Here is a 25,754-nt window from a genome sequence, read left to right as displayed (position 1 = left end):
AAATGGTGCTTTACCTGTGCACCTGATGGATTGCCCCTATAAGTATTCAATTCAAAGGTGCTTCCTTCAGAGGACACCACTATAAGAAGAATTAGTAAACATTTCAAATTTGTGATCAATGTACACAGTTTGCAGAAAAGGCATTGTTTATGAGCATAGCCCCAAATCAATTCTGCCCATTTTCATGTTTTAGGGCCCTAAAAACATATTTTGTTTCTGATAAATAACAGAAAGTCAAGTTCAGGAGCATCTAAGATGGCAGATTCCTGAAGTGATTACGTCTTAAAACTACAGCATTCCTCTCTAAATGTTAATTAGAGGGTAGTAAAAGTAGCCTATCATTACATAAAATGAAATGAGTAACAGGTCATAAGGATTCCAGCACTAGTCAATGTATTCAACACAAAGCATCAAATCACTTTGACTTCCGGAGGCGTTTGATTCGTTGCGGATGACATCAGATGTGGAGTGAGTGTGCGAAAAAAAAAAAAGCACCCGGCGCCCTCTTCTCTCCCCGGTTACCGAACATGACACAATGTCTGCTGGTATAAAAAGCTAGGGCCACTCCTATCCACGCTCCACTTGTATGTCTGGAGACCTCTTCAGTGCTCTGACTGCAGTAGCGAACAGAGGGAGGAGGCTGCTGCTGCTACTGCTTGGTTCCTGCGCGCGTACAGGAGATAAAAGAGAGAGATAGGGATACAGGGGAGAGGAGAGGATGGCTACACTGGTAGAATCCGCAGAAATGGAGACTTTAGGCGGCCAAAGCAACACTGGGGCGTCTCCAACATCCTCAAGCCCCGCGCAGCACTTTAACGACAGCAAATTTTACCTTCTTGTGGTGATCGGGGAGATCGTAACGGAGGATCACCTAAAGTGTGCCATTGCGGACATAGAGAAAGGTAAGATGGAGATGGGGAGGGGGGGAGTAGGCCAACCGGAGGTAAACTTTCAATACAACAGCAACTTTAGTACAGCTATATATCTGCAGGGCTCGATGTATGTCTTTGAAAGTAAGGATGCACCTGTTCGTAAGGCAGGATTTTACGCACGATATGATTCCTGCGCAAATTACGCATATTAGTAGGCAATTAAAATCAGTAAAATATGATTTGCTAACTGTTCGAAATTAGGTTGATGTTATTATATTAGAAACACAAAACAGCCCCTCCCTTTTGCATTTTAATAACCAAATCTAACCACCAAAACAAGTATTTTAATCCACAGGTGCATTTCTTTCCTCCCACCCACTGTAATAAAAAACACCTCAGCTCAGTTTTATCCTTTTCGTCTGTCATATTAATGTCACTAGGCCCAATTGTTGTCATTCAGACACGTGGGCCAGCTTCTCTAACGAAGCAGACGGCAGTGATTCAGCAGTAAATCTGGTCTATGCGTCAGTAATGCAGCGTAAATCATGTCTTTGGTTCCAGTGCAGTTGCGTTTCCTTTCTCCTACAGCACCTTGCCAGAGCATTATTCAGGTGCGTCAGGCTTTTGTTTCAGGAGAGAGGGGGGGTCCCACGAAGCAGTTTACAGTCAGGAAGAGACGACAGGGTCTACAGCACCTTTATCTGTCTGTTTGTGACGAGGGGAGCTTTTTCTACTCTCTGAAATGCCGAACAAACGCGCTTTGTTTTTTTAAAAGACCGCTTGTCTCTGAAAACAGAATAATTTTGCACATAATCCCGTGGGAACATCTCTCCAGCATCACTCCGCATCCAGCTCTCTCATCCCTTGCCGGCTGGTGGGCGTGGCTCGGTCCGCACTGCGGTCCCTACGGAAAGCCACAAGGAACGATTTTCAAACGGAGCAGCAGGGCGGTTTAGAAATGCTCCAGCTGCTGTAGTAATGTGGTGGCCTAGAGTGCTGTGTTTGTGTGTGTGAGGGGGAGGAGAGGAGGGGAGGGGGGGTATTGCGCAGTTTGTATGTAGGTGCAAAATCAAAGCTTGTTTTTTAGAGATAAAAACGACCTCAAGTGTTTTATTGTGAAGTTTCAGCTTTTCAAAAGGATTCAAAAGTGGCCATTTATTTTATTTACTTTTATGTTTATTCACTTTGTTATTATGTTACCAATTGGTGTTTGATCCTGAGACTGGAAGTTTGCTCTTGACCTTGAAAGACGTCAACCCAGTCTTCCTTTTGGCAGCTTCTCTGGAGATTTTGGTTGTATCAAAGCTTTCTCCAGCAGATGGAGTCCACACAGTTTTAAGCAGTTTCACTTTTAAATACACGTTTTGGTTTTCTGTTTTCATTTGTGTGAATTTGTCATATATCAAGTACACCTGATTTAATTATTCTGACCAATTTGTATACATGTTATTTTGGTTACTTTTAAATATGTCTGAATCTTGGCAACAAGCCAATTATTTAAGCTAGAGGTGATGTTGTTTATAAGGGATACAGAGTTACATCTTCCCAGTATAGTACCATTAATATACAGAATTTCAGAAAATTAACTCTTAGCATGTTCAACCAGAATGTTTTTTTCTTTTTGGTTCACTTATGTCTTATGCAGAGACCTACAAAAAAGCCTCTTGAACCTTTATCCCAAAACTTACAGGAAGTCCGCCATTTTTTATTTTTGTTTCAGAAACAGGTTTTATTAGCCATGTTCAGGGGTCCATCTACGATTAACTCCTCCAAGCCTGTGAACCAGATCCCCTACAAATTTGGTGTACAGCTAAAAGATAGCTAACTTTAGAAAAATGATTAGGCTTCTCTATAAAACTCAAAGGGTGTGGCTGCGGCTGTTTGTTAAAGCTTGATGTCTTGCCATATAACAGGAAGTCACTATAACTCAAGTAAACAGGGTCCAAAATGCCTCAAACTTCACATATAAGATTAGAGTCCCTTACTGAAAACATCTAAACCCCATTACTGCATTTTTGTCGTAGTAACACCTACTTGTAAGAAGAAAGGAGAAAGCGATTTGCAACACGATTCAAGTGGAATAATATAGATTTCACATTGAGTGCTAATACTCCATATTATCTCAAAAACACGAGTGGTTTTGACTTATTTTGTTAGATGATGACAGCATAGTGACCGCAAACTTTGCACCACACCCCAATGTTCACTACATTCTGATATGCACTAATGTGTGACAGCCCATTCAGTGCTGCTTGCAGCCGTGGTTTAATATTCTAATCGATTTTTATCAGCAGATGTTGTCAGCGTCATCGCCTTCAGAAAACTTCAGAAAAACCACACTGTATTACTGTCATCAGTGTTACTCACAGTTTCCTAGCATTGCCACACCCTTTGTTTTCAGGTGAGGCCTACTTCCCACTTTGAATCCCTTCTGACGGGTGTAACTTTTAGTTAAATAAAAGTCTCAATCAAAATAAAATACTAAATCCTCTGTTTTTAACTCCTTAAGTCTCCATTCCCAAAAGGTATCATGTCTGGAGGCCTTCAGTTGGCCTTGTCCTTGCACATTTATGGAGACAGGATACCTCCATGAGGTCAGTGGAGGCTACCAGAGCTTTTGTCCATCATGTCCAAACAGAAACTAGGCTATAGATATTTCCTATTATAGATTTGCTTTCTTTTGCCAAACCAGATGAAGTCCATACATGTCCCCTCTAAGTTTGTCCAATGAACTCTAGGCAGAGGATGAGCACAATTGATATGTTGGTGAGGGTGAGATTGTTGCCAAGTGTATGTGTTCTCCCTCCCTGGTGTGTTTCCTTCTACTTTTCCTCGGTGAACTTATGTTGTTTTGATGTTTGTTTTTCTTCCAGGAATCCGCTCATGGGACACCAATCTTATGGACTGCAACCTGGACCAGGAACTCAAACTGTTCGTCTCCAGACACTCGGCTCGATTCTCTGCAGACGTCAGAGGTAAACTGGAAATAAAACACACTTTGTGTGATAATTTCACTCTTTAGACTCCCTCTAATGATTTCATATACTTTCCAGTAGCAGAAGATGCATGCTGCTCATTCACAGTAATTAAATTCAACTTCATAACAAAGTTAAGGTCCAGAAAAATGACGAGCCACGACATAGAAAAACTATTACAGTAAAACTCAGTCTTTAATTATTTACTAAGTTCAAGTACTATGATGATGTTAACATTCTCCTGTATGACCTGCATATAAATTCTAGACCTGTTCGATTTAGTACTAAAGCAACTACTGTCCATCCTACATTCTACTGAAATAAGCACATACTGTAAGTAAACCAACTTAAGTATTTATAGTTTAATGCAGATAAAGTTTTAGAAAAAAGGACCGTGTATCGTTTATTATAGAATAAATCATATCTATATAACTAAGTGTAAACTCTAATTCAGAGGTTTTAAAAAAACATTTGGAACGAGTGTCTGTGTCTTACAAGGGCCCTGAAATCAAAGAGGTAATTGTTTTTTTATCTTGTGTGCACAATATAATTATCTTGTGGAAACATAGCAGTGTCAATCACAGGGGCCCAACTATTGTACTTACTCATGCAGGGGTGGCATGAAGTTTATATGAACAAAAATATCTAGTATTTATTTACCAAATCAGTCTTAACTTACCATTTCTACTTTATCCACTTACACTGAACCAGATGTCATATTCTTGGGTGTGTTTTAACTATTTAAATAACACAACAGAGTTCTTAGAGAACTCAGAAATACACAATTTAAAGTGTTTAAGAAGTTTGCATGAAAAGATATGTTTATTGGTGATGTTTTAGTATTGAAACATGCTACAATTATCAGAAAAGTCCAGTGCAGTAGTAAGTAGTATTACCCTCAAATTGTTCCCAAACACAGAACCTGAGTAAATACATTTCCATACCACTGCACATTTTATTAGTGTCTCCGTCGATGTCAGCTATAACTCCGGTGCAGCACACTAAGCAGAGGGGTTTTATTACCTTACCCTGGATCCGCCCTCTCAGCAGCTCCTTGCATGGAGCTTTTATAGCTGTATTATTTGCAAGGTGAGGGAGCGGCTCTTTAAAGATGGAACAGATCCATGTAGCAGGACATGTGGGCTGTCAGTGGGCAGTACGGCCTTGACAGTCAGCAGCCTCTGCTTGGCTCAGCTCCATATTGGATCTGACCAGCAGGGCTCCATACTGCACAATAGATTGATCCAGCCTTCAAACTGCAGACTGAAAGTGGTGGCTTATTTTAACGCAGATATCAAGTCTCAGAATTTGGCTTACAGAGGTGAAATACAATAGGTTGAGAGGAAGGCTAAACATGGGGATTTATCTGTGATGGCATTCAAAGAGTCCCCCCCACTGCCTTCCATCCTACACCTTTTTTTTACCATTAGATTTCCCCATCCTCCATTCTTTTCTCTCTCTTTTCCTTCTGGTGAACTGTTGCCTTGCAACGCAGCTCTGGATGCACAGTTGATTCAGGGGTAATTAGCAGTGTTGAATCCCTTGTGGCAAGTGTCCATGAAAATAAAGAAGGGAGGGGAGAACAGAGGACTCAGGGAACAGAGAGGGTGAGGGGGAATAACAGAGAAAGCAAACAAGGGAGCAAAGAAGGGAGGGGTTGAGGTAAGATGAAAAGGAAGAAACAACAGGGAGAATGTAGATGGGAGTGGTAAAGAAGATGCAGCCCAGCTCCGATCAGTGCATTAATGAAGCTAAGACTGAGAGTTAAAGCTGCCGTATCAGTTAAACTGATTTATATTGTCTTCTGAAATTCTACGCCTCAAGCTTTCTGCTAAGTCTGTTTCTCAAGGGGAGGATTTTCACTGTCTTTTAACTTTTCTTTGCTCCTTCAGTACATGCTCTGCTCTATGAAGGGCTTCCTGGAAAACTTTGATATTTAGCTTGACATTGACAAGGCTTTTGTGTTCATTAAAGACAGTTCCCTTGCATTAAGTCAAAGTTATTCTCATTCATAGGAATGCTTTTTGAGTCTTATCTTAAATTTTACTCTTGTGTGCATGTGTTAAACAAAATAAACCTTTTTTTTAGGGAAGTTTCAATAAATATTAGAAATGTGAGGATATTTCCTTATGCTCATGTTGTCAAAGAGTTCGAAGAATATACCAATAAACCATCCTTGTGTCTGTGTGCCAAGTATGAAGCTACAGCATCTTGCTCATTAGCCTAGCTTATTATAAATAAAAGGGTAGATGAGGCCAGGCTCTCTCTGAATGGAAGAAGGGCAGTGTGCCTAATTGATCCTGCCGGCGGACTTAGTAACATCTTGTATGTTCAGAATGTACAAAAGAGGTGATGTAAAATCATCTTAAACAAAATCTTGTCTTTTACAAGACATACTACATTATTCATTTGTCAGCAAAAGTAACTTCACTATATCTTATCAGAAATATCGGAAATGAATTGTATCTGTAGATCTGGTGGATTTTCTTAATCTAAGATAGAGCCAGATTTGCTTTTTTTTAAGTTACAGTCTTAATGCTAAGCTAAGCTATGTTGCCTCTAGCAGTAACTATATCTTTACAGGAAAGATAGGAGTGTAGGGTATCAATCTTCTCACCTTTCTCTCACAAAAAAAAGCAATGAAATTGTTTAATGCTGAGCAATTCCTTTGTCTGTTAATTCCTAAAATATCTTCATCAACTCCCCTTTTCTTAACGTTATGTTAATCTATTAGCTTCTAGAGCAGAAATAAGGAACAGAATATCAAAAGAAAACACACATCAGCAGGTGGTGTCCGTCATAGGCGGGGAAATGTAATTATCTGTCTCCTTGGAAGATGACATGACATCCATCAAACTGCTTGGTGTGCAGGAAGTCTGGACCCCACAGAGAGGGGGAGAAGGGGAGGGGAAAAGGGGCAAGACCAAAGACCCCTGTGTCTCCCTTATGGATATATGATTTGTCTAGTTTCATAGAGATTCTGCAGTCATTGCAGGCAGCCCTGAAAAGGTAATCAGAGTCAAATGCTGTCTCTAAAACCAAAATCCATTAACTGATCAATATTAATAAGAATCTTGTTCAGATAAAAATGCTCTTGATATTTTTACCCACACGATCATGTTTCTCATTGAAAGTCTGTTTAGCACTTGATCCTGGTCAGTCCTGTTTCTATTAATCAGAGCATTGATTGATTGATCAATCAAACATTAATCAGTATGCATAAGCCCTCATAACCATAGCTGGATAACTGAAAAACACAGACAAAGAAAAAAAACTACATTTTTACTTACACCAAAGTTACCTGAGCAGTCATTTGACTGTTTTTAAATGTAGCAACTTATGAACTTTATTAAATTAAAACCAACATTACTACAGAACCTTGACTTCTCCTAAGTGCTTTAGTATCTTACTTTCATCATTGTTATGTTTAAAAACAGAAAGGAGTTCTGGTAATTGCTACCTTGAATAGCCTTGACAGTCATATCGACTGCATGCATTATAGGCACCGTATCATTTTAGTGTTTGGCCCTACTCCCACTCTCAAAGATGCAAGTCACTGTTGCCTTACAGTCATTGTTTACAGATATGATTTAAGCTATGGCAAAGCTATAACCTAGCTTGAGCTTTGAGTATAAAAACCAAGGACAAAATTGACCCCATGAATAACATGATGCCTCGTTCAAGTGAAACTACTACAGGAGAATAGTTAAATTTAAATTTCCTATTTTAACGCTTTTTAAAATTATTTTAATGTTACTGCATTTTTTGGTTATCTAAACAAATTTCTCCACTAAATGATCCAACAAAGAGTACATTTTCTATTATTTAACAAATAAAACAATAAATGTAATCAAAGTCTTACATACTGTATTTGGACATGCATAAGAGTTCACAATTGTGTGTCCTGTTGTTTAATATTTCTCTGTAAGGCTATAATAACATATTACCCCTCCTCTTCTTTATTGAATTAATATGTGCATATAATTTATGTGCAGTCAATATTACTGGCATGGCCATTGTAGTAGTTATAAAAGAATGTGTACTTTAGGATGCTAATGTAATATATATATATATACATTTTTTGTATTGTGAGGTTGTCGTTCGTTTTGACAGACTAAATCGTAAACATAATGGCAGTAAGGAGCTTAAACGATTTTTTTTTAGAGTCACTGGTGACTCAACGTAGATGATTGACTGTTTTGTGAGTCAGCCACATTAATAGTGGAATAAACCCTATGTACAGACACATTACGTACACTAGTTCCCTTTTCAATCCAACTGTTCGGGGACAATGGATCAAGTGACAGTACTCAGGGGAGCCCCTGTCTTTGCTGCTGAAAGTCACCGTGATCAATTATTCTCTTAAGGTGAAAACAGGAAGGACAGCAAGAAGAAATGTGCTGATGCACGCAGGGAATCCATCTGAGCTGATAAAATTATAATCCCGAGGTGTGAGGAGTCTTTTTTGCTACAAAAGAGAAGGAGACACCGAATTTAGTTATTCCACTGATCTATTTTTGGTGCAGTGCCATCCTCATTGATGTTCCCCTGTCTGGCTCAGTCTGTGGCAGACAGGCTACACCAGTCTTGCACTTTATATTCAGCCAAATGGCGAATGCTTAACAATGCATGTCACATTACTTTGCCTCCTGCTGAGACAGAGGCACGCTGGGAGATCAGGATTTTTATATCGATCAAGGTAATTGTCAGGGTCGATCAAGCTCCAGTGAGCAATCTGTCATTTTTTGACAAGTTGGCTCAGACACAGTGCAATTTGGCCGTGTTGTGGTGGTGGTGACGGTTATGTTGGCTGCATTGTGCCTCTTTGGCCCGTAGCTGTCTGCTGTATTTTCTATTTGATCGCATTAAATGTCAGTAAGCAGGGTGAGCCCCACAGTGAGACAAAGAAAACAAAATGCCTTTATGAGACAGTGAAGTTACAGATTTGTCTTGTGTACATTTGCTTTAACAGGATGAAGGACAGACTTGATTATTCTCTAATTTCACAGACCAATGTAACCAATTCCTATGTTGGTCTTTTCAGAACTCTGTGCACCCGTGGGAGACACTGTCTCCTCAGAACAAAGCTCAAACTGGTTCCTCCAAGAGTCAAATGAGATTTTGATGATGTTTGTGTAAGACTGACACAAATCTGTATTTCAAAGAGTTCTGAAAATACGCATTTAAAGGGAGGAGGCTTCTATTTGAAAATACTCCCTTTATGATGTCTCTGAACCTTCTTGTTAAAAAAAATGTGTTTTCAGACATGCTGATATCTTAACCAAAAGTGTGACTCTGGTTGAAATTTGGTCCTGGACATTCAGACCTGATTTCAGCCCGTTTTTAGCCAGATTTAACATTGACATTTTATAATTTCATATTTAATATGTATGTACATACAAAGTGATCTCCATGTCTTTTGGTTTCTGAATATTCTTCATGAAGTCACATGTAACATGATGAAAACATTTTGATTTTTATACATGCATGTACATTAAAGGCCAATGGGAAAAGGGTGAAATCCAAAGAAAGGGGGGGGGGGGGTTGTGAGCTGCCACTACAAAAGAATAGTCAGGGAAATACTGCACAAATACTGATTTCAGCTCACATCAATGAGTTCTTTACTGTTCAAATTATATTTAACCCCCCTATTCTGTTCCAACAGTCTAGTTGAAATACTGGTTAGTGCTCAGTGGGTTTTTCTTTGTTGTGCGAGGACCAAGAATACAGGGTTTTATCCACAGGTGATCACGTATGTCTACAATTTCAAGGGAATCACTTTAACAATGACAGCTCTACATCCTCTACATCCTCCAGGCTACTTATTCCATACAGTGTGCAGGGCCTTATGGGACTCCCTAAAGAGTTGAAAGGGGGCTGGGAAATAACCAAAGCAACAGTCATTATTTCTACCTTCCCTGAACTCCACATAATATTAAAGGCTGATAGTCTGTATAGGAGCCACTTCCCTATTAACAGCAGTGATTGAAAGAGTTTTTCCATATGGAGTGACAGCCCTCTGGGAGGAGGAGGCAGGGTTAATGGCTATAGAGCTCCATAATGAGAATCTGCCATATGAAATATGTATGGAGTAATCGGTCCAGCCGCCAGATAGCTGCTGCAGTATGACATCTCTAGGGACGAGGCACACTCTGTCTCCAGGAGGATGGCTCTGAATCTTGAGATCATATTCAAGCGACACCTCAGTGCCCCTTAAAACAAACAGAATATATTTGTTTCTCCTATTCTGGTTGCTGCATTTGAGTTTACTGGCAAAATTGACCCAAATCAACCAAATAAAACCAGTATTTATCTAGTTAGCTTAATGAAAACCATTGTTCAGTGTATTGACAAAGAAATAAGCCAACTAGGAGAAGAAATAAAGAGAGATTACGGGTTTGAGTGGGGTCAGTAAAGATGTCAAAGGTAACCGGTCTATGTCTCATCAGCTGGAAAAGAGGATACACCCACAGTTGTATCAATGTCATTACAACAATCAATCATCCAAAGCCAAGGATGATTGATCATGAGCCTGTCACAACCTACTTTTCATTACTTGATGTGGCAGCTCTTTCCCAAAAGGGGAGAATATCATAAAGACAGAGTGCGGTAGACTAAACTAAGCCCAGACAGAGTCAAACAATGATTGGGTGATTGGCAGGTACCATCATAATTTGCCTGTATCATCAGGACTAAGCAGCTCAGTCCAACAGGAGAAGTCAAGTGGGCTGAAATGATGAATTCATTTATTGATTAGCCATCACTAAAACATTTAATTGGCATCTTTTTGAAAAATCCATTGCACGTGCTTGTAATCTCCTTTCTTCAGCTTAAATATTTGCTTGGTTGTCTTCTTTTTCTGATATAAATAATGTATATTCAGGCATTTGATTGTTGGCCTAGAAAAATGGACCGTACCCTTACCCTTACACTAAATCACCATAACCCTAATCCAAAGCTTTCATTATTTGTTTCTATGTCTGGGCTCTCTTCCAAAAGCTTTTGGAAGCTTATCTTTGGTCTCCTTTCCATGTGTCTTTGTTTAGTTGATTTGTTGGATTGGTGTTTATTTTTGATGTATGCAGTAAATAAATCAAACCTCTCCTCCCCCTAGCTCTCTAATGATAACCCTACACCCCCACACTGACTCATCCCTGCTGTAAGAGACATTTTATGCTTAAACAAAAGCCTGGCCCTAATCCTAACAACCATTACCCTAACCTCTGCTTACCAAAAACAATACCCGTCACTCCAACACCCAAACCCTGCTCTAATTTTCAGCCACCATAATCCTATCACTAACCCTACTATGATCCTTAACCTACTCCAAACCCTCCAATGGTAACCCTTAACCCTAACTCCCCCCTTAACCCTAGAGTCAAAAACAGATTTCAGTCAGGACCAACTTTGGTCAAAATAATTATATTAAATATTTGGCAGTAAGGCTCTATTCTGAGAGCTCCCAGCCCTTCCACATGCGTACATGGAATCCCAAAACCTGAGGCATGGAGAGCACACCTCCCCTGCATTTCAAGCACATGGAAAGCCAAGTAAGAGAGACAGCAGCAAAGACCCGTAGGTACAAAACTGAGTAGGCATCAGTGGCGATTGGCATTCGGCACCAGTAAAATCAGACACAGCCTAAAAAGGTTTTAATGTCAAGAAGAAGGATTCAAATTTTGATGGGAGTGTGATTCTCTATTTCTTGAGCTTTCATCCATCTTAGGGATAATAAATAGCTCTACTCTACCGAGACCATTAACATTTACACAGGCATATTGGAGCTGCCAGAAAGGCTGTGTGAGGAGGATTAAATGATAAATTAGCTGAGCCCTGCCGCTTGTAAGAGTCAGAGGAGATGAGATCCACTAGGACTTTTTTAATCAGAGCAATGTCCCATTAAAATGATAAAAACTGATGAAATGACGAAAAGGTGATAAAGGGAAAAATACATGTGTTTTTTTGTCTGAACATGGTTTTCTCGTTAGGGTACGGTATTTATTACAGTATTTAAAAAAACATAAGGCAAATGAAGATGTGGGAAAACAATCCTTTTTGAATAGCGCTTAGTAGCTTGTGAAGTCCACCTGTCCCTATGAGTGAGATGCACTCTACTTACTTGAGGCTCTGTGTAACTTTAGTATTTCTCTCTGTGTAGAGAGCTGGTAGGCTAATAGTTTTTGACTGAAGTAATGAAATGCAATATTCAACTTCTTAGAATGATAAAATGAAGTGACTTTCATTTTATTATTGTATAGTTTTTTAACTGTTATCTGTTTCATTTTGCAGGTCAGAGAATCCTTCACCATAAAAGCAGTGTTCTGGAGACAGTAGTGCTCATCAACCCTTCAGATGAAGCAGTCAGTACGGAGGTAAAACCAGCTATAATTTTTTTCACACTCATATACTGTATATCATAAAACCCACACATTTTCATGTTCCATCCTCCTGTTTATGGGGGATGATACACAAATCCATTAAAAAGCACATTTACAAAGCAATTACAGCTTGAAAAGGATAATTATTCAGCCATGACCCGTCCACCATGGATGGCCAATTAATCCACCTGCTTAGATTAAATTGCTGTTTGTTGCTCTTAGATGGAAAAAGTAGGAGCAATTAGGAGCTCCAGGGACTGGACTAATGCCTCATTTACTGCTAGAATAACAAGTGCAGCAATTTTCCTTTGGTTATTTCAGAAAAGCTTTTACTAAATGTGGATAAGAGAAAAGTCACTGCAGGGTCAGGAGCACACATGACACAAGATTTGTCCTGTGCCACTGCTTCTTTTCTGTGTTGTCCTCACCCTCCAGCCATGTCTGCAGTCCTGCTGTGCTTTAATAATATCTCAGAATGCAGCAGGGCTGACCTGGCCAGCTGCCCATGACAGCTGATGTTGCTGCAGTAGAAACATTAAGACTGATGGAATTTTGAGAAGCAAGAGATAAAGGGAGGGGTGGAAAATTGGCAGAATGCACAACAAGAGAACAAGTCAGCTAATTAGCTAATGGACAAGACTGGCTAAAAACTGGTGAAACTGCAAATACACTAAATCATTAAGGTAATTACTGCAGCGTAGGGCTTTACATTCCCTGTGTGTGTTGCAAGTTGTATTTAATTACAGCCAAAGTCATTGATTCCCTTGACACAAATATCATTATATTTTTTTATTTGATTTGTAGGTTCGTTTGATGATCTCAGACACTGCCAGACACAAGCTTCTGGTTCTCTCAGGTCAATGCTCTGAAAACACTGGAGAGCTGATTCTTCAGTCTGGATCTTTCTCTTTCTTCAACTTCATTGACATATTCACTGACCAAGAGGTGAGCCAATATTTTATATTTCCAAGCACCTCAAAATTTGTACGACTCTTAGCACTGTCACATAGCATTTTTACATGACACATGTTGTTGACATGAGAAAAAAAATTCACTGACCATACATACAGAAAAAGTAGTCACTCCAGCATTATACAAATTAAAGTCACTTAATTTTTCTCATGCACAGATTGGTGAATTGCTCAGCACCATCCACCCAGCAAACAAAGCCAACCTTACACTCTCCTGCCCCGAACAAGGCGACTGGAAAAACTCCAACTTGGACAAACACAACCTGCAGGACTTCATCAACATGAAACTAAACTCCACTCTCATACTCCCTGAAATGGAGGGCCTATCAGAGTTCACAGAGTATCTGTCTGAATCTGTAGAGATCCCATCTCCATTTGACATGTTGGAACCACCAACCTCAGGTGGATTCCTCAAACTCTCCAAACCATGCTGCTACATTTTCCCTGCTGGCCATGGTGACTCCGCTCTCTTTGCTGTCAATGGCTTCAACATGCTCATCAATGGTGGCTCGGACAGGAAGTCTTGCTTCTGGAAGCTGGTGAGACACCTAGACCGTGTGGACTCCATCCTCCTGACACACATTGGTGACGACAACCTGTCAGGAATCAACAGCATGCTGCAGAGGAAGGTTGCAGAGCTTGAAGAGGAACAGTCCCAGGGTTCCACAGCTAACAGTGATTGGGTGAAGAACATGATTTCTCCAGACATTGGTGTAGTGTTCGTGAATCTTCCTGAAAACCTAGATATCCCTGAACCTAATTACAAAGTGCGGAAGAACCTTGAGGAGGCAGCATTAACAAAGCAGTTCCTTACGAAGCTGAATCTGAGGATAGAACCATTGCAAAGACCTGTTGGAAACGCCATAGAACCAATCATACTTTTCCAGAAGATGGGTGTTGGGAAGCTTGAGATGTATGTGCTTAATCCATCAAAGAACAGCAAGGAAATGCAGCACTTTATGAAGCAATGGACAGGTAGTGAAAAAGACACTGCCTCCATTCTGCTGCCAAATGGAAAAGAATCTGAGTTCCCTGTCTCCTATTTGACGTCTATTTCTTCACTTATTGTGTGGCATCCTGCAAATCCCTCAGATAAGGTTGTTCGTGTTCTCTTTCCTGGAAACACCACCCAGCTGCAGATCTTTGAAGGTTTAGAAAAACTAAAGCACTTGGACTTCTTGAAGCAGCCAGTCGTCACTCAGAAAGCATTGTCTTCAACTCTGCCGATGACGCCAACACTAAAGCAAGCTAAGATGAAACACAGAACAGACAGCAAGGAAAGCCTTAAGTCTACCCCAAGGCCATCACCAAGCAAAAGCGTCAGGAAGGAATCAAGGGAGGAGGCAGCGGAAAAGGCAAAGACCGATGCAGAATCATCTCAAGAGAAAATGCAGAAGACAGAGAAAAAAGAGAAGCCCTTGGTGAAAAAAGAAAAGGCAAAGGTACCTGAGAAAGAAACAAAAGCAAAGGCAGAGCAGACAGTCAAAAATGAAACTCCAGAAAAAAAGAAGATAGTCAAAAAAGAGAGCAAAGTGTCTGTAGAAAAGAAAAAGGAAGTTAAAAAAGAAGTGGCAAAGAAGGAGGATACACCAAAACAAGACATTAAGAAAGAGGAAAAAGTAAAGAAAGAGGAAGCAAAGAAAGTCATAAAGAAGGATTTCAGGAGAGACTCACCAATGAAGGAGAAGAAGGAAGACAAGAAAGACCAAAAGAAAGATGTAAAAAGGCCCTTCAGAGATGTAAAAAAGAGTGTGGGTGAAGAAAAGAGTCTAGCACCAAAACCAAAGCCCCTGAAAAAAGACACTGTCTCAAAGAAAGATACAGGAACCCCATCAAAGTCTAAAGAGAAAGCAAAGTCAAAGGTGACGAAGGTGGAAAGCGAGAAACTTGCCACAAGTGCAGCTGCTGTCCCAGATAATCTAGAGGTAGAACGATCCCTGATGTCTTCACCAGAAGATCTCACTAAAGACTTTGAGGAGCTTCGAGATGAAGGGTTGGTGGAAGATGACGCGACTGTGCAACAAAACCAGGAAGAAGAGGCCGTGATGATCCATCATGAAGAAATAATACAAACCAAAGACTCACCTGAGACAGTAGAGTCTGTGGATGAAGGTATAACCACAACAGAGGCTGAAGGAGATAGCGGTGAGACTCCTGAAGAACAAGTTCTCAAGGGAAAAATGAATGGTATGAGCGAGAGGTTTGAAGATGAGGGTACTGTGATGGAGGAGACATCTGACGGAGCAGATTATGAAGAGAAAGGAGAAATAGAGGAAGTTTATGAACCACAGAGAGTGGTGCCTGATAAAGATAAGCCCTCCCCTAGTGGAGATGAACACCAAGAGGAGAAAGACATACTCAAACCAGGAGATAGAGCAGAAGACAACGATGACATGGCTAATAAAAATGTAGTAAGTCTACATCTAAATGAAGGAATAACAGAGAAGCCTACTCTCTTTGTATCCGCCTCACCCAAAGTGTCCTCACCAGTTTCTCCAGCTGCATCCATCCATGACGAAGTGCTTCCATTTGAGAGCTCAACAGCATCCGATGATGAGAACAGAGATGAACCCCATGAGGATTACACTGTCAACTCCGGCCACACCCAGTCCACTATTGAAGTCTCCAGTGTGCCTACGCCCATGGATGAGATGTTGACTCCTAGAGATATCATGAGTGATGAAATCACCAATGATGAATCTCCTTCACAGGATGTTGGCAAGTTTGGAACATCATCACCTGGAGAGTTTGATAGGAAGAAGCTGTCTCCGCTTCAGGATCTGCCAGGGTCAGATCATTCTCACAGTGGTGCCACAGAGGGCCAAGACTACGACCATTCTGCTTCCACAATATCTCCTCCTTCATTACTTGAAGAGGACAAGGTTTGTAGGGAGTTTTCCTTGAAGGAGAGGGACCAAGAGTTCACCTCAATTCAAGAGCCCCGTGAGAAGTTTGACAAAGACTTGGGCAAACTCAGTTCAACCTCCGAAACATCACCTCTCATACGCTCTCCCTCAGTGGACCGCAAGGACAAGTTTGATTCACCATCATTGTTTGCTGCTCCAATTGAACTTTCAACTACACTTTCAGGGTCTGGCAGAGCAACAGCTGATTCCTCCATCAGCCCAGATGATAAGACATTGGAAGGAGCCAACTCCCCTCAGTCCTCAGGTCACACACCTTACTATCAGTCACCAGTGGATGAAAAGGCAGGAGCTATACCACCTGTATCAGAAGGACCAACAATTGTGGAAGTCACAAGTGATAAGGAGGATTCCTCCAACAGAGTTACCCCAGAGCCTTATGAGCCAGAACCAGAGAGTTCTTCCCCCGAAGAAAGAGTAATGTCCTCTCCAAAAAGCCCACCACCAACTGGATCTGATTTCCTTGCAAAGACAGAAAAGTCACCCTTTGACATGGATCAGAAGACAACTGTAGAGATCAGCCAATCAATCTTGTCCTCAGCACCAATCCCCAAACTTGATACAGAAACTAATCCTTTCACATCTTTCAAAGAAGAGAGTAAAATGTCCATTTCAGAAGGTACCACATCAGACAAGTCAGGAACCCCTCTAGAGGAAGTGGTTGCAGAAGACACATTTTCACATTTGGCCTCAGCATCCACCGCATCTCTAGCCACCAGCTCCTTGCCAGAGCCCACCACTGACTCTCCTTCCCTTCATGCTGAGGTGGGCTCTCCTCACTCAACAGAAGTAGATGATTCTTTGTCAGTCTCTGTGGTTCAGACCCCAACCACATTTCAAGAGGCTGAGGGATCTCCATCCAAGGAAGACAGCCCAAGACCCATGTCTATCTCCCCAGACATCTCACCAAAGACAAAAAGCAGAATGCAAGACACAAAATCACCAGAACACTCCACCATGTCAATAGAGTTTGGCCAGGAGTCCCCTGATCACTCCTTAGCCCTGGACTTTAGTAAACAATCACCAGAACATCCATCTTTAAGCAGCTCCCGGGCTACAGAGAATGGCCCAACTGAGGTAGACTACAGCCCATCAGATGGAACTGACGGAAGGCCATCTACTGAGCAAAGTTCCAGTATTGAGAAATCTTTGCATTTAGAAGAGAGCGATTCAGTCCTCGCAACTTCTGCAACCCCATCAGATGCCTCCCAGTCCACTCCCTCTGTGACAACCCCATGCCAAATGACAGGGATACCACATGCTGAGCAGACAGATAAGTCTCCTATCACCCCAAAAGCATCCTCTCTCACACACTCTCCACTTTCAAAGGGACCATCCCCAGTGCTTGGAGGTACCCCAGCTAAAGACAGGACCAGCCCAATTTCACCAACAGTTGAGGGCATCTCCACTAAATCTGAAACACAGCTAAAATATGACAAGTCACCCTCACCTCCAAAAGCCACTTCCCCTTCATTATCTTTGACCTTTTCAAAAGAAGCCTTTTCCCCAGCAAAGGAGACAAATCCCTTTAAATGTGAGGATTCCCCCCTTGAGGCAAAATTCCCCGTAAGCCCCAAAGTCCCCACCCCATCAAATCTACCTCTCTTCTCTGATCCGTGTAATTATAATTCTGCCTGCGGCTCCAAGGACCCAGCCTTCTCTAAGAAGAGCCCCTCTGCTCCATCCAAGACAGATGTCGACCTCTGCCTAGTCACTTCATGTGAGTACCGTCACCCCAAGACAGAACTATCCCCGTCTTTCATCAACCCCAATCCTATAGAATACTTTATCAATGAGGAGAACGCCTTGGATGAGGAGAAGCTTCTGGTAAAGTCTGGAGGAGGGCCCCCACCCCCAGGAGGTAAACTTCCTGCCAAGCAATGTGAGGAGACCCCACCCACATCCATCAGTGAATCTGCCCCCTCACAGACAGATTCAGATGTTCCACCAGGGACAGAAGAATGCCCCTCCATTACAGCAGATGCTAACATTGACTCTGAGGACGACTCTGAGACTCTGCCAACTGACAGAACCCTGACCTACAGGCACGCCGATCCTCCTCCGGTAGCACTCAGGGACCCTGCCCCATCCTCAGGCCACCATGATGTCTGCATGGTAGACCCAGAGGCCCTCAAGGCAGAGGAAAACCTCCACAATGCAAATGTGGAGGGAGGGGAAAAGCCCAAGAAGAAAAAGCTCACGAAGAAGTCCTCCTCACCAGCCAGGAAGACTGCTCTTTCTAAGGTAAAGGACACAAAGACATCCTCTCCCAAGAAGACTGTCGGAGAAGGGAAAGATGCCAAAAATGCAACCAATACCTCTGCATCTAGGGGTGTAAAAAGTGCCACATCAGGTGAGTACCATTAAAACGGTTGCAATTGTAAAGTATGTAACATAATTTGTTGACATGTTAAGAACGTATCTGACAGAGGTGTACACTCTTACATTTCTCAGGTACTGGCAGTGGAAAGGCATCAGGTGCGGCATTGCCCAGTTGTCCTCCCATGTACATGGATTTGGTTTACATCCCCAATCATTGCAGTGCCAAGAACGTGGATGCCGAGTTCTTTAAACGAGTTCGCTCCTCCTACTATGTGGTCAGTGGCAATGATCAGGCAGCTCAAGAGCCCAATAGGGCGGTCCTTGATGCTCTGCTGGAAGGAAAAGCCCAGTGGGGAAACAATTTGCAGGTAAGGTTCAAGTTTTACTTGATTTGACAATTAAATGTGATAATATGAAACTAAAAAAGGCAACCTGTTAACGATATGCATGTGCTTTATATATATATATATAGATATTAAACTAGGACTGTTAGTGTAAATGAATCAATTACAATGGTATTAATGGACAAATAATACATATAAAAGTCAAGATGAGATTAATCATTTGATTCTCAATTCAAGCAGCTTGAAAGAATTGCTTTACATTGTTAATTTGGACTTGAAAACAGTTTGGAAAAAAAAGGGATATGAAGCACGCGATCAAAAACGTGATTCAGTGATTCATCACATTGAAAAAAAGATAGATTGACAGCCTAATATTCAACACATTTATTTGTTCTGAACTATTTCTGGTTGATTTCAGATCAAATTGTTCAGGATGAGCTTAAAATTATTTTAATGTCACTGATTTGGAAGAATCACATATGATGAATTACCTTCCACTTCTTCAGTTTTATGGTGTGATTCTGTTAGTGCTATGAAAGGAGTCTGCATGCAGAAATCAGAACAAAAGCAAAGACAAAAGACATGATTATTTTTGTGAGACAGAGACTTGAATGTTTTCCTCCTCTCTGGTGCAAGGTCACTCTTATTCCTACCCATGACACTGACGTGATGAGGGAGTGGTACCAGGAGACCCATGACAAGCAGCAGGAGCTCAACATCATGGTCCTGGCCAGCAGCAGCACTGTTGTCATGCAGGATGAGTCCTTTCCTGCTTGTAAGATAGAGATGTAGGCCTGTTCAACAAGAGATCAGGTTGCCTAGTGACTGATAATGAGACGGATCATTATCTGAGGCAGGAAACAAATCCATGTAGCACTGAACCCAAGCAGACATTTAAACCCTTATATGCTAAAATGATGCTTCTTGTGTACTAATCCCCCCAAAATCAATATCAATATCAATGAGGAATAACTCTAATACAGATAATCTTTGAGTGGCTCCATGCAAAGGAAGTTGTTTTCAAATCAAACATCTGTAACTTCCTCAAGATGTTTCCTTATCTTAAGGTATAAACTGATTGTACTGGGAGGAAACTGGAGATTATTGTTAAATAATTATGCTAATGCAGATCAAGTACTGATGTTGTTGTTGCTGTATTGAGTTTCTTCTGCACCAAACAAACAGAACAAATTATATGAGAGCTCCTCATCGATTTAACTTCTGTCTAGGAGCAAAATACCCCTGCATATGATACATTCTTGAATAACGGCTGTTATCCACACCAAAGGATAGAACAAGAAGTTTTCTGTTATTGCCTTAGGGAGTCAAAATGAATGTATAGGAACTGGTGCATCTAGCAGAAGAGTGGGCAGGCGACTCTACACACCAGAGGTCCATCCCAGGAATGGTTTCATACTTGAATGATGGTAAATATGAAATAACTTGAAAGGATACTCAACATCAGCATTGTAATGATGTCCGACTTTATATTCACCGTGGGCCAAACAAAGTGCCCCTGCCATTTGAAAATGTCGTTTATGTGTTTAAGTTGGCTGGGTTTTATTTGTTTTTAAAATGAATGGATGTTTGTTTTTATGGTCTGGTTTATTTTGCTGCTGATGTTTGAATATTTATTTAGTATGTTACATTTAATTTATTGTGCTTGATCGTCCAGATTGCCTTTAAACTGTGCAACAGAAAGTTGCACCAGAATGCACCCCCTTGTGTTAATTACACCCATAAAGTCTTTTAATTTCACAATGCTTTTAAGAGGATTGCCTTCTGTTTTAGATTCCCTGTTCTGTCTGCAGGTTTTGGGTTCACTAAAAAGCTTATTTCTTATGTATGTTTTTATGTAATCATTGAGCTATACGGGGAGGGAGGGTAGCCTTTTCTCATTGTAAAGCTGGTGAGGCAGGAAATTTCATAAACCTTAAAATGTCTTGTTTTTTAAAGCATTGTATTATAATTATAAATAACTTTGTGGGCAAAGGAGTGATTGGAAGACATGCATGACTTATGAAACATAAGGATTTTTTCTCTTTTTGTTTTGTTTGCTCAGACTTGCATTAAGAACAACAGGGCTATATAGGATTAATTTATGATTTTGGCAAGTTGTGCCATCTCAGAGTACACTTCTGCAACTCCAGCCATTTTTTATGGCTCTGTATCAGTATGAATCTCGTTTTTGGATGGAGCACAGTGTAGACTTTCGGGTGGATGCAAGATGTTTGGGAGGCTAAAATTTCTCAACAAGAGAGATTCTCCTCTTGGGCGAGGATTATAGGGAAACAGCTTCCATTAGAGGCGTAGTCCTTAAAGGGGCAGCACACTGAGATGAGAGGGAGAGAGAGCGACGAGCGACTTGTGTGTTTTAGATGAGAGTATGTTAAACTGAAACTTGACACTTTAAACACAAGCATGACACACATACCAAATGACAAGTCAACAACCACAGGCAAGCTTTTAAAGAAACAAATCACAACAGCTTTGTGACTCTGGGCTATTCAAACAACTCATCAAGCTCACCAGATATTCCTCAAACTACATCAGGTGTTCTTGATTCCACTAGATACAGTTTACTGCAGGGGAACCTCAAACCAACACCATGACAAACAACAAACCGACAAACTACAAACTGACATTTCTCTTGAACGGACGTTTCTCTTTTCTCTGTCTTCTTTCTCTACACATCTTCTATTTCTCTCTCTGGCTAGTAATCTCTGCCTTCTTCTCCTTATCTTTCTCTCGGGAGAACTTTAATAATGTTTGACTGCAGCTGTGTGGTATATTTGTCTTGTGATCTTGCATCCTCTCTGCCCCTTTTTCCCAAACTCATATGTAACCTATAGCGATTAGTTTCAAGTGGAAGTATCCCTTAGTGCTTTCTGATGTTTGTGTGCAATATTTCCTCTACCCATACAGTGAATCTGATGTAAGAGGAAACACTACTAAAGAACAAACATTCAAAAAGAACCACAATAAAATCTGTTGTGAAAAAAGACAAATTTGTGTCTTTGTGTTTTTGTTTGTTGTGGATAGTTTCTATCATGTTATATGCTCACTGTTATGATGAAAAATAAAATCAAAACACATTTCTTAGACATGATTATAAATGTCTACAATGTTCTTTCTTATCAGTTGTTTTATAAAAGCATGGCCATAGTCTCCTACCATGTTGAGGGGGCTGGGAACATGTGGCAAGGGGCTTTTAAGTAAACGCTAACATCTAGATCGCTTGGTAGCACAACAAATGTTAACCTGTCAGTTGTGCTACAAGAAAAAAAAGTCACCAAATTCACGGGGTTTCACCTTTTGAGGGCCGTGGATGTTGAGAAATGTACCAAAGTGATCGACAGAGGTATAGCTCAGTGGTTGAGGCTGTAGTCTTTGTTGTAGCTGTCTCTAATTCAACCAAGCCACAATTTCCAATTAAAGTGTATCAGTATATACTATAGGTCTCTAGCTTGGTCTAGTGGGTAGAGCAGGCACCCATAAATAGAGGCAACAGTCATTGATTCATCAGTCATAAGTTGGATTCCCAGCCTGGAACCTTTGGTGCATGTCACAATGTCTTCCCGACCCTCTCTTCCTGTCCTGTCTATGCAAAAAGGCCCAAACAAACTAATCCATACATCATGGATGCATCATAACCATCACATATGTACAGAAGATAAATAGCCCTCAGTTTTCTCCTCCTTGTTGTGATAATGGAAAGCAAAACATTGGCTGCCATTTGAGTGTCATGTGCACACAGATTACTGGATGTAAGTGACAATGAGACCCAGGAGAGGAGTCATTTCTGTTGGCCTGCTTGGTGACAAGAGTCCCTCAGAGCTAGATGAGGGACTCCCTTTAGACAGATAGACATAGACCTGGCTAATTTTAATTGTTCTTGTTTAAAAAGTCAAAATGCAGTAAATAGATTAGAAACTTTAGTGTCTATACTGTTCTCCACTTTAAGCAGTGTAAGCCTACTTTTGGGGGTGGGGCACATCTTTGTTATTAGCCAAAAGGCCAGTTTACATCCTCTTGTAAAGCTGGTCTGCCTCATTGACTAGTTTTTATTGACCTGGGCTACAGATCCTTAAGAGATTTGTTTAGAACCAGTCATTCTAACCTGTAAAAACCTGAGCACGCTGTGTTTGGATAAATCTGTGGTGCTGTCCGTGGTTCTGAAGTACCAAATGGATTCGACCCTCTGAGAGTTCTGTCTCAGATATAAGGGAAAAATATCTCACACAATCTTGGATGAATTGTTATAATACATTCATGCCTTCATATGCAGCTTAATTATGTGATCCACTGACTTCAGCAGATTCATATTTCTTAGCTTTTAGTGACATATAACCAGGATGAGGCGAACATTAAGAACTCCTCCAGTATAGAAGCAATCGGCTGCTGCAAGTGCCAGTGTAACAGCTCAGTAATAGAATATAACATGCACATTCTTTATGGTGGGTATCAAGAGAATACATGTAATTACAGAACATGTAAACTTGCTGCAATCAGCACTAGCCTGAACCCCACAGGACCATGTTATGAGAAAGAAATGCTGAGCTACAAGTACTGCTTCTAATGCAGAGAGGATGTAATTAAATAATTAAAAATAAATGAAACAGATGCAGATTATCAGTAAATAACAGATCAGAAATATATAAAGATATTTAGGACATAATTATATTTACGTATCAGAAAAAACGAAATCCTTTCAGCTACTCTGTCATGTGTTGAACTGAATAACCTCTTACAGTAGATCAGACGCCCCGGGGAGACCGACTGAGACAGCAGCGACAGAGCAGAGCAGAGTTGGATAAGAGGGCACGTCTCTACAATTCAGCATCCTTTTGTTGAGCAGTGTGGGACCATGAGTCCACATGTTTGATGTCTCTCTGCTGGTGAACACAAAGCTTGTATATGAGTCAGCCTCTGCAGCAAATAACCTGCAAACCAGTGAGTGAAAAGCGTTTACAACCCTACTATAATCCAAACACAACATGCAGCTGCTAGCGTTAATGATTTAGTAAAAAAGCTAGTCAACGTCAGCATATGTATGCATATGTAAGTAAAGCATAAGTATTGCTTCTGATGGGCACGACCCTATTTAATGTCTTTCAACTCAAGGACTTTCGAGCTGTGATTCACTGTGGCACAGTAATCAGTACCAGCTGTTTTATTTCTGTGCCAAAACACTTTCAGTGGGGACGTTTATTAATGATAATGGGACACCCCGGGCACTTTCCAAAACCAAGGGGAAGTGCACACAGGGATAAATCAAAGACGATGTAAGAGTTATCTATGGGGAAATCACAGCCTGAGTGCTAAAATAGACCCTCGCACAAACAGTACTTTATTTCCTCATTGATTTAGCACATCATTTGAGCAAGTTAACATCAGCAGGCACCACACTAAAACCCCAACCTGTAGCTAAGGGTGTGCTAAATGTTGCAAAAGCTGTTTCTACATGCATGAAAACAAATATGCATGCAGAGAGATGGAGAGACCAACAGAGACACACACACCTTGCAGGATCCCATGAATTATCCACAGCCCTGTGTCTGATTGGCTGAGCAAGCAATCTCAGCTGGATAGGCTTAGATGTTGTTGCCAAGGCAACAGTGGGGAACCTCCCTGTCCCAGCCCTATTTTTCTCAGTGCACGGTAGTCTATCTTAGGGAGTTAATTTAAGAAGCACCTAAATAAGTGGGAAGATGTTTTCAACAACAGGGATTGGACTCAGTTCTTCAAATCTGCAAATGGTGAAGCATTTATGTGGCCACAGATGTCTTATCACTGCCTGCACGGAATAAGAAAACCTGACCAGTAAAACCTGCTCAGAGACAGAAGAGGAAAAATAAGTAATACATGAAACTAAGAAATGCAGTAATAATTTTCTCAGGGTAAACATCTGTGAAACACCTTATAAGTCCAATGTCTCATTTAGCCTGTCAGAGCTCTGACATAGAAGACGTGATTAAATACTGTATGTTACAAAGTTATAGAGAGCCATGAGGAAAGTAAAAATATTTCCATATATAGTTCAATGAAAAATGTATGATCTTTACAGAACAGACTCACTAAAACTCATTGGCAAGGATGTACAGTAAGCCCTTGGTTATGTAACACTGTAGGTCAACGGGTACACTAACATAACAGGGTTTGGTGCTAAGGACTCCTCTGCTAACTTTAAGAGGTAAAAATAAATTACTATCAATATTTAATGATTTGCGTGTAACTCCTACGTAAAACCCACCGACAAACAGCTAGATCACGAATATCATTTCACAAGTCAATTTGAACTGGTTGAATAACTTTTATTTAAAGCTCCAAAGAGAAACTTTCAGATTGTGTTGACTTTGGCCACCCCTGTGGACAAAGAGATAACTCTTATTAATTTGCTGATGCAAATTAAGGTGTTACTACGTGACTCTTAGCCATGGATGTGTAAAAGAAAAAAATATATTTCTGCAGTGCTGTTAATCCCACCAGTGGCAACAGCTTCAGGCATTGCAAATATGAGTGTGCTGCTGCACTAGAAGTTTATAACATGTTTTGCTAACTTCAAATCAGACTCGAGGGACTCTGAATCATTTACAGCATCCAGCATGAAAGATGTTTACACAGGAAATAAGATACACGTTGTGTTTACAAAAATATGAAGGCATATGTATGAATTCAAGCAAAAACTTAAGTACTTTTCAAGTTAGCTGTACATCCACATAAACACAGCCTACTTTATTCTTGTAATGTTTGAAGTTAAATTGCTTGCAATAATATTTCTCATATGATGAAGATGAATTAGATTAACTGATTTAGGAAAATATTGTAATTGTTACAATAAAATTACAATATAGACTACTTTATAATGGGTTTCAATGTTCTATGAAAAAAGAAAATGCATTAAAGTTGCATTAAGTCTTAAACAGAACCTTGAATCCATATATATATATATTAAACAAGCATGGATG

General features: G+C 40.6%; 1 protein-coding gene across 1 annotated transcript; it reads left to right on the top strand.

The window, feature by feature from the left end:
- Positions 1 to 652: 652 nt before the first annotated feature.
- map1b (microtubule-associated protein 1B) lies at positions 653 to 21,794 on the top strand. Its single transcript, XM_034708965.1, has 7 exons — positions 653 to 902; positions 3,746 to 3,847; positions 12,137 to 12,219; positions 13,030 to 13,170; positions 13,355 to 18,473; positions 18,575 to 18,810; positions 19,423 to 21,794. Exons 1-7 carry the CDS (start codon positions 719 to 721, stop codon positions 19,576 to 19,578), a joined length of 6,021 nt encoding a protein of 2,006 aa, XP_034564856.1. The 5' UTR covers positions 653 to 718; the 3' UTR covers positions 19,579 to 21,794.
- Positions 21,795 to 25,754: the final 3,960 nt, after the last annotated feature.

This window comes from Notolabrus celidotus, chromosome 19, assembly GCF_009762535.1.
Source record: "Notolabrus celidotus isolate fNotCel1 chromosome 19, fNotCel1.pri, whole genome shotgun sequence".
Taxonomy (NCBI): Eukaryota; Metazoa; Chordata; class Actinopteri; order Labriformes; family Labridae; genus Notolabrus; species Notolabrus celidotus.
Note: the sequence above shows the minus strand (reverse complement) of the source record. Positions and strands in the feature narration are given on the sequence as shown.

Excerpts from the sequence above, each read along its gene's own strand:
- map1b (XM_034708965.1), top strand. The coding sequence starts at position 719 with ATGGCTACACTGGTAGAATCCGCAGAAATGGAGACTTTAGGCGGCCAA. Across the intron at positions 3,848-12,136 it reads ATTCTCTGCAGACGTCAGAG|GTCAGAGAATCCTTCACCAT; the intron begins GTAAACTGGAAA and ends TTCATTTTGCAG. Across the intron at positions 18,811-19,422 it reads AGTGGGGAAACAATTTGCAG|GTCACTCTTATTCCTACCCA; the intron begins GTAAGGTTCAAG and ends CTCTGGTGCAAG.